This window comes from Empidonax traillii, unplaced genomic scaffold (assembly GCF_003031625.1).
Source record: "Empidonax traillii isolate 1590-97213 ecotype Southwest subspecies unplaced genomic scaffold, ASM303162v1 scaffold257:size1394852, whole genome shotgun sequence".
Taxonomy (NCBI): domain Eukaryota; kingdom Metazoa; phylum Chordata; class Aves; order Passeriformes; family Tyrannidae; genus Empidonax; species Empidonax traillii.
In genome coordinates this window covers 132,851-148,552 of record NW_020955450.1, presented here as the reverse complement: position 1 = coordinate 148,552, position 15,702 = coordinate 132,851, and the positions used below count along the sequence as shown (strand labels likewise).

The following is a 15,702-nucleotide window of genomic DNA, read 5'->3' as shown; positions in this document are numbered from 1 at the left end:
GAAACATGTCTTAACTAAACCAGAAACAGACAGTGTCATTTTGGTACGGCCAAGTAACAGAATGAAAATTTCTAGGCACTTTTAGAATGTTTAAAGATATTTTTGTTCATTCAATGCTCTAATTCAGGCACTTCTAATTTCTGCAGAGATGAATATCTACTCAAGCATTTTTCCCATTTAGTGAAACCTAGAGAATTATTTCAAAAATTATAATTATACAGATTAGTCCTTAATATTGTTTCATGTAGGTGATCCAAGTGTTAAACACCAATCAATAAGGAGGTCCTGATCCTGCTGTAAGAATGGTAAAACCCAGTTAAAGTCAGCCCTAAAACAGAGTTTTTTGTTTTAAAAAAGACAGACAAGGGAAATATTTCACTGAGTTCAGGACACCATATCAGGGGAAATACATGTGTGGTTCAAATTAATCATAATTTTCTGGACTTTTACAAAAACTTCACCTTCCCTCTCTCTGAAATGTGTATTTAAGTAGAAGCATAGTAGAGTTCAGGTTGGAAAAGACCTCTAAGATCATCAAGTCCAACTATTAACGTGGTACTGCCAAGTCCGCAACTAAGCCTGGGAATCTCATCCCTGGATGTGGATATGGCACTTGAGGACATGGTTTAGTGGTGAACACGGTGGTGGTGTTGGGTTGACAGTTGGACTTGATGATTTTAAAGGCCTTTTTTAATCTTAATGATTCTGTGATTCTATGAAACCACGTCCCTAAGTGCCATATCCACATGCCTTTTAGATAACTCAGGGACAGTGACTCAACCACTTTCCTGGGCAGACTGTTCCAATGCTTGACCACCATTTCCATGAAGAATTTTCTCCTAATATCCAATCTAAACCTCCCCTGGCACAACTTGAGGCCATTTCCTCTTGTCCTGTCACTTGTTACTTGAGAGGAGAGTGACCACCCCCTCACTACAACTTCCTTTCATGGAGTTGTAGGGGGTGATAAGGTTCCCCCTGAGCCTCCTCTTCTCCAGGCTGAACAACCCCAGCTCCCTCAGCCACTCCTCACAGGAGTTATGCTCCAGACTCTTCATCAGCTCTGTTGCCCTTCTCTGGAATTGCTCCAGCACCTCACCGTCTTTCTTGTAGTGAGGGGCCCAGAACTGGAAACATCACTCGAGGTGTGGCCTCACCAGTGCCAAGTACAGCGGAAGAATCACTGCTCTGGTCCTGCTGGCCACACTATTTTTGATACAGGCCAGGATGCCCTTTGTCTTCTGGGTCACCTGGGCATGCTACTGGCTCATGTTCAGCCCTCTATGAACCTTGGTAAAGTTGTGACATTTAGCAAAGCCTCGGATCACCTCCTCGTGGGATGGTTGAGGTTGGCAGGTACCTCTGGAGGTCATTCTGGTCCAACCACTCTCAAGCCGGGCTACCTAGATGTGGCTGCTCAGGACCACGTCCATATGGCTTTTGAATATCTCCAAGGAGGGAGACTCCAAAACCTCCCTGGGCAACCCAGTGAACCAAAGTTCTGGGTAGTGGATTTCAAGAAAGATGTGGACCAAGTGGCAAGTGTCCAGAGAAGGGCAAAGAGCACAAACACAAAACATAAGAGAGGTGGAAAGACCTGAAGATTTTCAGGAGACTACAAAAAACATGCCAGCAGTGCTATAAGATGCCGAAAGACTGATCTATGAAGTCAGTCAGTTGTTTCCTAACCTGCAAACCAAAAAGTAACAAACTCTCATTCCCCAGGAAAAGATTGGCATTAGATGTTGTGGATGGCATCTCACAGCACATTAATTATAAGGATAATGGAACACTTGATGGTGTCCAGAGAGGTGAGGCAGCATCCATCACTGAGATCTTTAAGACCTGATTAGACAAACATCTTCTGGCAATCACTCTGTTGTTTCAAAGCCTGCCTCTAGGCAGGGGCACAGTACCAGCAAGACTGTTAAATCCTTTCCATCATACATTAATTTCCCTGCCTTTCAGCTTTTGCATCTCATTGATTTCTGAGGCAAACATGTCCATGTGTCACTCATTCCCCTGCAGCTTAAGGGAACTCACAGCATAAACATTCTCTGGACCATGTGTTTTATTTTGCTGTTTGCTTAAGGGTAAGAAGTGAGGGAAGGAGCAAACACTGCTCTGGAAACATGCAGCACCACACATGAAAGGAAAGACATGGGATGAGGCCAAACCTGGAGGGCTGTGGTACAGCAGCAAGGAGGAATGTCTTTTTGCAGCTGAGACCTGGCTCACTCCTTCATGCCCTTTAGCATTTATTTCAGGTTTTCAGGCTTAAAGCTCTTTTTTCCATGCAAGCAAGCAAAACTTAAACCGAAGCAATCTGCAAGCGTGCTGACAAAACAGCCCAGGTTATATGCACACAGATCAGAGCTCTAATTCTAGCAGGGAATAAGTGGAAGAAAAGATAGTTACAAAGAGCAGATCTCAGTTGGAGCAAGTCCAAAACCCTAAAAAAGCAGTGCTGAACACGGTCTGGACACTAACAGGAGATCAGTCAAACAGCACTAAATTCCCCTATCAAACCGAAAGGGCTGTTAATAAGCAGCACTTCGAGTATGGACATTTCTGTTCTGGCAGCTCCCCTTTGCACACACACCAGATGTGAGAAACTCAAGGATTTTAAGGTGTTACAGACACATGACAATCAAATACTATGGAAAATTATCACATTGACTTGAAACAAATCAGTGAAACAAAAAGAGTCTTGATAAAGTAGGAGTCTTCCCCAGCAATGCACTGTTTTTTCAGCTGCCATAACTGCAAAGGCATTAATAGATCAAGCCTCCAAAATCGATAATGTTTTATTTTGTTCCTGACACAACCACAGCATCCTATTAAATCAAAATGCAACATCACCATGTTACAGCTCACTCATTTTGTCAATATGAATCATCCACTGAAAGGAAGGAAATAATCAGAAAACCAGGTCTATGAAACAAGATGATCAACAGGATAAAACACCTGGCACACACTGAAAGAGTCTTGGTATGATCAGTCTAGAAGATAATAGGGTTGATTTTCCTGGAGATACTGGTGTATCCCCAAGGCTTCAGTTTTAACTTCTGCTAACATCTAAGAAAGGCACCTTAATAAAAGGATGTCAACCAATCACCAGTTAAAAGGAACCAAAGTAAAAAGGTTAGGATGTAGAAAGTGCAAGAATAGGGGAACTCCCCACACGGCCACCCAAGCGGTGATGAGCTGCAAGGTTTCCGTCTTTGAGGGCTAAACACACTTCAGCAGATCAGAGCAGACATTCCTGCACCATCCTTAGACAAGAGCATGAAAACAAAGAAAGAAGTGGAAAAGATTTTGAAACTGCAAGTGGCTATTCCTGCAAGCCTGTATCAATTCCTTGTTCCTTTAATCATTTAGTTTCCTCCTTTAACAAAAGGAGGAAACGTGATAGAAGTAATTTTCTTTTCCTGAGATGAGGATTAGAGCTGCACTGGCTGATATGGGTTTGAAGGGACTAATGTTGGGAAGCTGAGAAGTAAAAAATGTGCATTAAAAATGGTAGTTTATGTGTTGCTTCTATGCCCTCTGGCAAAATTAATCACTTGAATTTAAAAGAGACATCATGGTATTTGAAGAAGTTTCTGAAGTACCAGGCTTGACAGGACACCGAGGCGGGATGTCTACAAAGCCCCTCATTGTGCTGTCAGGCCACACCACTAATTTTCAGCAGTAGGGTGAGACACCAGGAGTTTGGCTCATTGTTGAACCACAACCAGGAAATCTACACCTGAGAAATGGTTACTGTAATGCTAAAAGACCCTTGTCACCTTCAGGAGTAAAACACAAAATTAGTTTAAAATGAGCTGTATTTCCTTAAATTAAAAATAATGTCATTGCCAGAAAACAGCTGATGCACTAAGTTAATAAACTTCTATCTCAAATATCATACAAAATTTTGTGTGTATATGCACATAAATATCACTCCTTCTTGAAGTTCTATGAATTCTTTTCCTATAAGTTTTCAGGTTTCCTTATAAATTACAAGAGCAATATTTAAAAAAAACACACCTATAATGAGATACACTGAAGCACATAGAAAGATCAGTGTATTTTAATAAAAGCAAAAAGAAAGGAAAAAATAAAAGGACTCATGTTTTCATGCTTAAGTTGCCTTCAGGCTCCAGAGGCACCCACAGTCAGGGCAAGTATGGAGGCAGCAAAGTAAAATGCTTTATAGGCAGCAGCTGCCTCAGGGAACACTGTAGCCATAGGATGATGCATTAACACTGCACTTTGGTGTGAAAAAGGCAGATCTGCCCCCTATTTCCAAGATCTGTAGCAGAAACTAGACGATTGGCTTGCCACAAGAAACTGGATTATTTTTTTAAATGTTTAATGTTATGAGGCTAAAAGGTGCAGCTCATGCTCCAGTCTCCTGAAGATATGACAGATCTGAGGAGCCTCAAGGAAGATTAAGGGAAGGAAAACAAAGGGGATTTGTGCACTAAGGCAAGAGAAAACATGAGACAAACTGGAAACCACAATCATTTGAATTTAAAGATACTACATTTCACAACTCCTCCCCAGCACAGGATGATTTAAAGGTAAGCCACTGACAGTGATGAATATTTCCCTTCCCTTAGCTAGCAGCCCTATCCTCTTGAAGAGGCTCCAGTGAAGAGGACAGGGAGATGAGACCACCTGCTCTTCTGGGGAGCAGAGAAAAGGCCTCTGATTGCCATCACTGACATTTCTGCAAGTCAACAGGGCTAGAAAAGGGGTGGAACCCCAAGCAGAGTTATATAAACCACAGGCGTGAGGGTTTAGGCTTAGGCACTGAGAGGCAGCTTTTATGCTCCTTTAAAGCTAAAGACAGTCAATTCTCCTTAATTTTTAAATTTTTTTTTCTTTCAAGCACTTTTCACCTTTTTCACTCAGATTTTGTAAGACAGTATACATAGGGCTAATCTACGTAAGGGTATTTAAATTTACAACAAAATGTCTTACGGTAGTAATTAATCTTTAAATAGAGTTCATCATTACTCTTAGAAATGCTTTTTAGCATTTTAGTGACACTTCTTGTCTTATTTACACAGTCATGCTGTCCACTGTGCCCCTCTCTCCTGCCCAAACTTTTGAGTCTGGTGGCAAATTCATTCTTACAAACTTGTACATCAGCAGCTGGCCAGAAGATGGGCATCCCAAATAAAGGTGGTCACTGAGGAAAACAGAAAGCATTTTCTCCTTGGTTTCGAGGAGTAGTCCAGTCAGCAACACCTATGATGCTCATGCCTCTGCCCCAGCATGAGCTGTCACCCCCACTGGCAGAAGTGCAGGGGCAAGAAGGAGCTCTCACAGCAGGGAAAGCCTTCACAACACAGATCCCCCCTTCAAAATTAAAGGTTTCATTTTATGAATTTCTTTTCTCTGACTCTCTTACAAAAATTGGCATGGGGAGCACCTTTAGTATAGCTACTCTGTCATGAACACGATATGTGAGCTCCACCTCGAACACTGATGAGATTCCTGAGGGTGATGTTTCTATTAATTAACAGATTTGGTCTCACAAAGAAGCCTAAGGTTTGGATACAATGCTCAGGGGTATCATATCCTCTTGCAACACACTGTGGCACTGACTGGACTCATGTTGGACCAAGTATAGAGTGCTGTATTTTGAAGGCAAAGCAATAGCCTTACCATTCAGTTATGGCAATAGGCCTGTTTATTCCCTTGGCAGTCCACAAACAATTACATCAGCTTGTGGATGAAGAACCCACAGCCCCAGTACACCTGGGCACTGTGATTATACCAACTGCCTCATCTAAAGCTATGACAGTGGGTTTCAATTTTCCCTTCTTGGTTCACCACAACCAGCAAGCTTGACAGAGCAGCGTGCAGAGATCATTTTGCATTATTTTCATGACATATTTCTTAATATATAACCAGCACCTGGGCATGTTTTCTACTCATACACCACCTCACCAATTTGAGGAGGCAAGGTCTTGCTTTTCTCAGTACTACCTGTAGACCCATCTAGTGGGACCTTGGAGCTAAAGGGCACACACAAGTAACAAAGACGTTTAAACCTTCAGCCAATATTTCATTTTCTATGTGGATGCACAGCTGCTGTGGGGTACCTCCATCACACTGGGTGTCTGAGACACCCACGGCATTTGTTAGGCAGCAATGACATCACCATAGGCAGATATTTGTACATCACAAGAAAAGCTTCAGGCAGATGTAGAAAACAGGACTTCAAAATCCATCGTATCTTTACAGCTCCCACACCCCTAGCCTTTAAAGCCCGATTGTGGTGTTATCCTCTAGTTTTTAAAAACTATTTTAATTTTGTTGTTTGTTTCTAGAGGAAATCTCTGAAGCACTGTCAGATCTGTGATTACAGAAGTAATGTCTCTGCCTCAACCCTTAAATCTACTGTATCTGCCAACAGCCACCAGGAGAATCAGAAACACACAGCACTGCAGAGAAGATGGGAAGTACAACTACTTACAGGATCTCAAAAGCTTCCATATGACAGGATTCTTCACAAAAACCAAGTTTTTTATTACAGTTTGCCATGTTAACAGCCCACCAACCCCCATTAAAAATGTTATTAAATACTCTACTACACATAATTATTTGCAAGCACATCAGTTGGTGATAAAGTCAGGTCACGTTGACATAGTAAGAATAGCTGAGGAGTCAGCAACACAGACGGGGTTTGGGTAATTTTTATATTTTTTTTAAAGAAGGAAAGTGAAGCAAGACACAGCTACAATTGTGGCATTCAAAAGTTGGTGCTCTTTGCAGATAATTCAGGTTTTACCATTGATAAAAAGGAGAGGCAATTTTTTTAGGTTTGTTTCCATCTTCTACAACTTCTACCTTCCACTCTTCAGTCAGTATTTCAGCAGGCAGATGAAATCACGCAGACAAAACTGACATTTGTGTGCTACAGAACACCCCAGTAACAGATATAAGGTGGTACTTATATCACCAAAGTGAAATTACCTGCAAGGCACGTAATTTTTTTTTTTGTGCCAAAAAAAGGCACAGAATGTATAGTCATAAAATAGTCCTAAACATTTTTATAAGGGCAGCATCATTTAAGAAACCAAATTCTTTGAGGAAACTATAACTGGACAAGCTCCTAGTTGCTGCCTCTGTCTTCCTGTCATCTCACCCAACACAGCACCTATTCTTCCTCATTAAAGTGGCTAAACTTATTAAGTTAGAAGTAGTTTGTGTGGGACATAAAAACAAATCTTATTATTGAGAGGCTGTAGCAGAATCCAATTGCCCCAGTGGTTAGGAATCACCTCACTTCCATCCCCAGTATTTCTGTGGAAAAACTACAGGCATTTATCAGTATTGTCCTTTAACATAAGTAAGTCTCTACTCCCTGAGGTTTGTTCAAATGTTTTTAAAATGAGAAGTTGCTTGCCGAGGCTTTATGCATTAAGAGCTGTTCCTGTGACCATACTGCAAGTGAATAAACTTTTTCCAAACACTAAATAAATTATCATCACCAGCCAAATACAAATAGTTTTGGAATAGCAAATGTGTTCAATATGTACAAAAAGGTGCCAAAAAACATTGTGGCAATATTTCACTTTAACACTATTGGCTGCAGTTGTGAGAAGCACCTCAGACCCGCAGCAGATGCCCCTTTGGTAAAGGTGGGCAGCAGCATTTAGAGGTGTGTGTGGGACAACAACCTCCAAAGGAGTGGTGTGCTGGCTGCTATGCTGTGTCACAAGAATTGAAAAGACAGAGCTGCTAGATTACCTCCCAGTTCTCCTTATATACTACATTTCTAAACAGATCCCCTTCCACAGACATACCCCCCCGACCCTTTACTGCTTCTCTCTCACAGAGCAGTGTCTGTTCTATACAGAGTGTTCACTCAGGCAAAAGCTCAGCCACCCCAACTGATGCAAAACAAGCACATCCATAGTCCTAGGAACAAATGGCTCCTTACTTTGCTGTCACCAAGCACTGCTTTTAAGTCATTCCATCAGTAACTTTCAGGTCAGGGAGAAGCGTACAGTTCCAGGAGCAGGTCTGAGAGATACTTTTTTAAAATATAGTTTGCTTCCAATGAGTCATAAGGGTTCAACACTGATCGTATTCTACCATAAGACACTACACCGAAGGAATGGCATTTTGCTACAGCTCCTCAGTCAGATTTAAGATCTATCTCCTTAGAATTGAATTACAGTAGTAAATAGTTATCTCACCTGAAAGAGAACAGGGGATAAGATATCCATCACACTTCCAAAACAAGAAAATACTGAACAGCCTTGCAACTGCTTTATTTATTTCAGTCATAAACTACCTGCTGTGACACAACTTCGATGTCTTGAGGCACCCCAGAGTTCAAGGGTCGCTAGCCTCAATCCCTTAACTCTTTGGACAATGCAGACATATGGGAGGGGAAGAGATTTGTCTCACCATGCTTTTTTGAGTCTCCCTTGTTGTCAAATAAAAATAAGCTTTGTAGATTATGGAGTGACTTCTTACACTGTTGTTTTCAATATAATATCATGTGGGATGTGACTGCAGTGTTGGTGTGTGCAGGAATATGGACATCACCCACTGAGTCTCACTATTCCAAGCCCAGGTGTGCATTCTATAAGCCCGTTGTGGCAGGCCCTCAAGGTTAAAAAAAAACCCAAACAACAAACCAACGAAAACCCCAAACCAAACAAAAAAGCCCCCAATGGAGCTAAAAGTCTGCTAGAGTTGAAGAACAGGGCTAAGAAATTGTATTCCTTCCCTTTTTGAAGCATTATAGACAAAGCCCTAAATGTATAGCTTTTACACAGTATGCACCAGTACCTATGGCCAGCATCAGAAAGGACATCTGTGGGGGCAGTGGAGGAAACAGTTGTGCAGCCACACACATCACACCCTGTGTGAGTCGGTAACAAGTATGAGGACCTATGTAGGTACTTGCAGGTGTGCATGAACAGAGGCAGACTTTGAAGAGAAATGGACCTTCAGCCCTTTCAACTCTTCCCCAGCCTTTCCAGGCTCAGGCTACACACTGTTCTGAACTCCAGGTCAAATTCATAACTACACTCATGCACAGAGCCCAGAACAGCAAGGCTTTGAGAGGCAGACAAAGGCAACCTGCTGCCAGGTTCCTAAGCAAGATGCAAACTGCTCTGCATAGGTAAGACAAGCCACAAAGTTGTGAAAACCTCTTTGCCATGCACAGTCCATGTACCAAGTGTATATTCAATGGGAGAAGAATTACGTTTTCACAGTGCCTGCTTCAGTGTACCCAAAAAACAGATGGTAGCCCCCTACCTATCACTGCTATGAGTGCTACTGAGCAACAGGGAAGACTCAGAAGGTTATTGTAGTCTACATTTTATTTCAGTATTTCAACTGTGCACATGAATACCCTGTCTTCTTAGGAACTACAGTTGCAAGAAACAGTGCTCTAAGATCTGACATCCTGTTTTGTTAATTTCTTAAGTGCCATAAAAGGCTTGCTTTCCTTGGAAAATAAACAAACAAACAACAAACAAACAAAACCAAACCACATCCAGAACCCCAAGACATGCTTCCCTGGAGAAGCAGCAACTTTGAAATGCCTAAGTGCATTCATGAATTACATAAGAGGTGGCAATTAATAAGGGTCCAATAGCTTTGTTTTTCAATTAAAGAGACAATTAAAAGTTTGGCACACGCTCCATAATATTGATTACTATGTGATTCATTGTTAATTACATTTATTAAGAGGCATGAAGAGAAATGAGAAGCAGACCAAAGTTAATTCTGTTCGACTTTTGACAGTTCACCAGGTCTCTTCAGATAAAAAAAATGGATGCTCAAATCCTCTCACCATTTCATCATAATTCTGTAAAATAAGCAGCCAGAAAAAGATCCCAAGTTTGTTACTATACAAAGTTATGAGATAGTTTTGATTTTCAAAGTAGCTTAAAGGAGTGTCTAAATGACCTTGTCCCACTTGATCATTGAATTCCTTTCTCCCTGAGGCTCAACTCTCATCAATACATTATCAGTGCACAGACAGTGGTAAAAACATGCTGTACACCACCAGATTGGAGAGGACAACACAATTAATCATTTGCTGAACACTGCTCACAAGGTTATTTGCCTTCACTATAAATAAGCAAGACGGCCAAGCAACGTGTCCCCTTTCCAACTCCATCTTTAACTTGAATGAGAAGCTCTACTTTAAATATCAGGTGATTTGTTTAAAGCTAGTATCTAGAAACACTGTGCAGACTTTTTCTAATGCTTAATGTTTGTCATTTGCACAACTTATTCCTGCCAGAGTAAGTTTCTCAGGCAGGTGGCTCCGGGATTCTGAGACCACACACAGCACATGATGGTAAAGGTCACAGCCTCGAGCATGTTTCAACACGTTTATTTTCCTCCCAGCTCTATGTTTCACATTTCCTGAGCATTAGGCTTTAAAATCCGTTTATAGAAGACAGTAAATATTCCCTCTACAGTAAAGCTGCAAACATCTAAGAAAAAAAACCAAGCAAATAATACAAAACAAACCTCAACCAAATGATAATCAGTTATGTTTTCAGACACCTGAGCTATAGCTACAAACACTATAAAACTTACCCTGAATAAGATGAAAGTACCACATGGAAAGGATGGCTTATGAACCCACAACACACCTCGAGCTTAACACAGTTTAAGAAGTTTATCAAGTCTAGCCACTCTCCTTGCTGTGTCAGGAAAACCATCCACAGTATACAAGCTGTTGATGTAGAGAGGACAGTGGTATAAAGGTATCTCCATTTAGTTCTGTACACAAACTCCTAGGATTCCAGACTAAGATAATTTTGGGGTTTTGTTTGTCCTAAGATCACTGACACCTATTTTGCAGCGACTCCTTTCTCCTGCCATGCACTGCTCAGCCAGAGCTGTAGCTGACTCTCAGCATCATTCGGCGCAGTTCAGCGACCAGGCGCACAGGGCTCTTCCACCGCAGGGGGCTGCAGCTGCAGGTCTGAAAGCGCCCACACCCAGGGCAGTGTCACCTCTCCCTTCCCAGGTCACGGAGGACCCGAGCGGCAGAAAAGGTTTTCTGCTAACTGCTCCCACAATGGACAAGCTGTCTAACCTGGTGTGTCCCCTTTCTCAATAGGCTTTAACCCCTTTAACCCCTGTGAAGACGCCTCTGATCCTACTAAAGTGAACCTGCTGTGACAAGAATTCCTTACAAAAGAACATAACCAAAACACCATTCCCTATGTTTTCAGCTACTCCTTCAAAAGCAGGACGCAAAACCTCTCGGGACGTACCGGGAAAGAGCCGGCACATTCCTATGCCTCCCACTGAGCCCGAGGGGCAGCTCCCACAGCCACCTGCGCCCCAGGAGCGCAGCATCTCTGCGGCCGCATCTCCTCAAGTGACAAGTGCCCAGCACGACCGTGCCTGATCCGCATCCCCCTCCCTCGCGGCGACCCTTCATCCCCACCCATCCCTTTCGCGGCCATCCCGACCCACCCGGACAGACCCGCGGGGAAAAGCGACCCTGTCCCCGCCGCCCGCCCCGGACCTCTACCTCCTCCGCCGCCGCGGTGCACCTTGACCAGCACCTCTGCCCGGCCGCCCGCTCTCAGCTCCCGCCGCAGGTAGAGCCGCCCCGACGTCCTGTCGACGGCCACGGGAGTGTTGCCGGGAGAGGCCAGCTCGAACCAGCCGCCGGCCGCCCGGTCTCGGCTCCGCGGGACGGTGAAGACGGTGTCGCCCACCCTGGCCCCGGGGGGCAGTCGGGCCGTGTAGCGCCGGGCTCCGGGTCCCGGCGGCTGCAGCGAGCGCGGCCCCCGCCGCCGCCCCGCGCCCTCCGCCCCCCGCCCGCGCACGGCCAAGCGCAGGCACCGCGCGGGGCTGCGCAGCGGCCGCGGCCGCCCGTGGTCGAGAGCGGCCACGCAGAGGCGGAGCCGGCGCAGCCCCAGCAGCGAGCCCACGGTCAGCACCTGCCCGCTGCGGGGCACCACGAAGAGCAGGCGGCTGCCGGCTCCCGGCGGCCAGGGGCGGTAGGTGAGGCGCGCGTTGGCGCCTTCGTCGCCGTCCGAGGCGCGGAGCCGGGCCACCTCCGTGCCCAGCGGGGCCAGCTCGTCCACCTCCAGCGGCCGCGCCGGCGGCAGCCGCGGCCGGTGGTCGTTGCGGTCCAGGACCCGGACCCGCAGCAGCGCCTCCCGGGGGGACCGTCCTGCCCGCCGCCGCAGCCGGAGCCCGTACTCGGGCTGCGCCTCCCGGTCCAGGCGCTCGGCCGTGCGGAGCAGCAGCAGCCCCCGCCCGCAGCCCGGCCACCGCTGGACGGAGAAACGGGAAGCGCCGTCGCCTTCCAGCGCCCACTCCCCGGCCGGCTCCCCGGGGCCCAGCAGCCTCCGCAGCGGCACCCGCAAGCCCCGCACCCAGGTCCCCGCCGGGCTGTTCTCGGGCACCTGCCCGGAGAAGCGGAGCAGGCAGGGGGATACCCCGCAGCCCGGCCCCGCCGCCCCGCCGAGCAGCGGCAGCAGCAGCAGGGCCGGGAGCATCCCGCAGCCGCCCCGCCGCACCCGGCCCATCCCGCCGCTCCCGCCGAGCCGAGCGGAGCTCAGCACCGCACGGAGCCTCTCTGCGCCGCTCTCGCCGCGGGCACCCACGGCACGGACAGCCCCGGCCAGTCACGGCCATGGGCGGGGACGGGCGAGCCCGCCCCGCGTGGTCGAGGGGGGCGCCCGCCCGTAGCCTAAAATGTTGCCGGGCCAATCCCTCATCTTCCCCCGCCCGTAGCCTACAATGTTGCCGGGCCAATCCCTCATCTTCTCCCACATGGCCCGCGACGGCAATCGGTGAGTAATGTCTCCCTGTACTTGTCTCAGCTCATGAACCTTCTCTTATCTGTTCTCTCTCTTGTCCAGTGTCAAAGGGGAGTGATGGTGCAGCTTTGGTGGGTGCCTGGCATTCAGCTGGCATCAAACATGCCACATGCATCCAACTGCTTGCTCCTGCTCCTCCACAGGCAGAGCAGGCACAGGATAAGGAACTGTGCCTTCTAGGGGGGGGCAACTTCGGGGAAAACAGCAGCCTCCTGCTCTCCTGAGCCTGTATTCAAAAAAAGCCCCAACCAAGCTACAACAGTGACCAGCAGGAGAAACAGAGGAAAAACCACTGTTGCATGAAGGATAGTGGGTCTTGGGATATTTGAATCATCGAAGAATAGTTGTGACCCATCAGAAGTGCTTCTCTGAGGTAAGCTGGGGCTTGCCTTGGAAGCATGGCCTCTCATAAGTGCACATTTAGGTTGCTGCTCCGGAAGGAAAGATGCAATGTTCGCAGAAGGGGGAAGAACAAACCATATCTCAGCATACAATATGAACATCACCACCAATTATCACTTTTAACATGTCAGTCTTTGGGCAAAATATTTTTGGAACAAGAGTAGTGTGTGCTGTTTTTGAGGGCAACACTAAAATGGTCCTTTCTAAACTCAGCAAGCAAACGTATCGGTCCTGCTAAACATGAATAAACCAGTCTGGGCATGGGAATCATTGCACTGGTAAATCTGTGATCAATGGAAGCATGAATCGAAGCCAGTACACTGCTATGTCAATCACTCTCCACTACTCATCAAACCATCTTCCTGCTAATAAACAAGATCAACAGTATCTCCCTTCACAGAGTGACAGTAAAAGCTAGGGTACAACCTTTTGCTGCGCCTCTGCATCCAGCTGGCCAAACTGTGTCAGTGTTGTTCCAACAGAAATGCTCTCTTGTCCTGTTTCGAACACCAGTTTGCTAGTTTTACTAGAAGGTTGTTAGGAGAGCAGGGGCATTTGTTGCCAGCTGTGTTGTAACTTAAGTGATGATATATCTAGGCTGGAAGTGAAGCTCTGCTCAAGAAAGGCAGAACCCATTTCACTCGGCTTTAGTCAAATATTACAGGCAACAGTCAAAGGTGACAACCAACTGCTAGATCTGCACCTCTGCCACTCCGGGGATTACCAGTGTAAGGAGAGGTAATCGTTGGGAGATCACATCCTGTTATTACAAGCTGTTGGCCTTAATTTTTACTGCAGCAAGGGGAAGAGATGATACTTTCTAAAATCCGGCATGATGTGAGATCTCAGACTGGGAGGGCAAAAAGTAAAACCAAATAGTTTTACGGAATGGTTTACCAGTAGCAACAGGAAGGTAACATCAAGATCTATCCATTAATGTGCTGTAGCAAGCTTTGAGTGTGTTACCTTTGCTCTTTGTGCTATAATTCCTTCCTTCACAAAGGCACTAGAAAGCTCATTAACTCATAACACTTAATGAGCCAGCCAGACCATGCAAACAAACGTTCATTTTAGGACAAGCTTAGATCAGTATGGAGACAGTGCAGTGTTCCCTCTTCTGAAGCGTGATGCATCCTTATAAAAACTTTCAACGAGCAAATTAAATCCTCTAAAAATCAAGTACCCATTTTTATCCTACATTACAGGACACACTATCCTTTCTATTCTCTTATATTCAAGCATTTAGAAACATCCGGTTTTGCCTACAGCCTGTGAAGATTTAAACCAGATTTTATTCACAGTCTTCCCTCCCACCTATAAACCCATATATTGTTAGTATGGTAACACAGAATTCTGGTGATGCAGATTCAGACTTCTGCTGCATATCACTCCCATTGCCACAACTAAGATGTGTTAACGAGAGCAGAACCAGCAACAGCCTTGCCACTGCGGACACTCACTAAGACAACTCTTATTTTCAACATCCAGTTACACAAAACCTGTGCTATGACAAAACAAATGTATATGTATTTGTGGACGCAGATCCTACCCTAGAGTTTAAAGAGATACAAACACAGTCGAGTGTAGCCATATTTTCCAAAGGACTGTTTCTGCATAACTGAAGCAGAATCCAAGGAGACTGATAGAGTGTTAATTAAAGAGGTGATCTCAGTAAGGACAGCAGAGATGGTTCTTGACTTTGAGAGGAAACAACACAGAGGAGAAATAAATACATATTATTATTTAAAATAAACTCCTTAGGTATCTTCAGGACACTGTCAGCAGAAAGAAAAAGAAAGCAGCAGCATTTATCCAGGTGCTAACAGTGCTGAAACAAATGACAGTTAGTGTACATGTTTCAGAAATAAATTTTCATGATGAAATGAAAAACAGACTTAATTTTAATGTACCTTTTTAAAATTGCATAAAGGGTTTAATCACCTCTGCCACAGTGATTTTGTATTATTGCCTGGAGTTGGAGTGTTCCAGGGGTCTCATGGAGAGCATAACATGGTGCAGTGAGGAGAAGGCAGCTGAATTCCTTCCCATCCTTTGTCAATTTATTTCAGAGGGGAGAATGGCTTAAGGCATCACTTTATATTCACCTCCATTTTACAGAATATTCTGGTATTTATTGCAACAGTGTAAAAAAAGTCAGTCTTAGTATGTTTTGGGTCTTTCTATAACCCGCCAGTACAGTACCAGCAGGAGTCAATGCTTGATCGCAGACAGTACAGTCATAACGTTGAAACAGGAAGAAATTCCAAGGCATTGTAAAGCTGCTCAAAATTCTGAAAGTAAATGTATATACTGATGGTGTGTTACAACCTACTGAATAGTTCTGTAGTACTCAGGATTGCTTTACATTTGTATATTATATATATATGTACTTTAATTCATAATGAGATGCATCTCATCACTGTTAAAAAATGTTTATCGCATTTGTTACCTAAGCAACCTGAAAACATTG

The 15,702-nt window shown here is 45.1% G+C and overlaps 1 protein-coding gene across 1 annotated transcript in view; it reads right to left on the bottom strand.

Annotated features, from left to right (window-relative positions):
* The window catches only part of LOC114060087 (neural-cadherin-like), a 54,948-nt gene extending 42,442 nt beyond the window's left edge, over positions 1 to 12,506 (bottom strand). The window contains exon 1 of the mRNA XM_027889280.1: positions 11,528 to 12,506. Coding sequence (XP_027745081.1) covers positions 11,528 to 12,506 — 979 coding nt within the window. The remainder of the gene's footprint in view (positions 1 to 11,527) is intronic.
* Between the last annotated feature and the right edge of the window lie 3,196 nt (positions 12,507 to 15,702).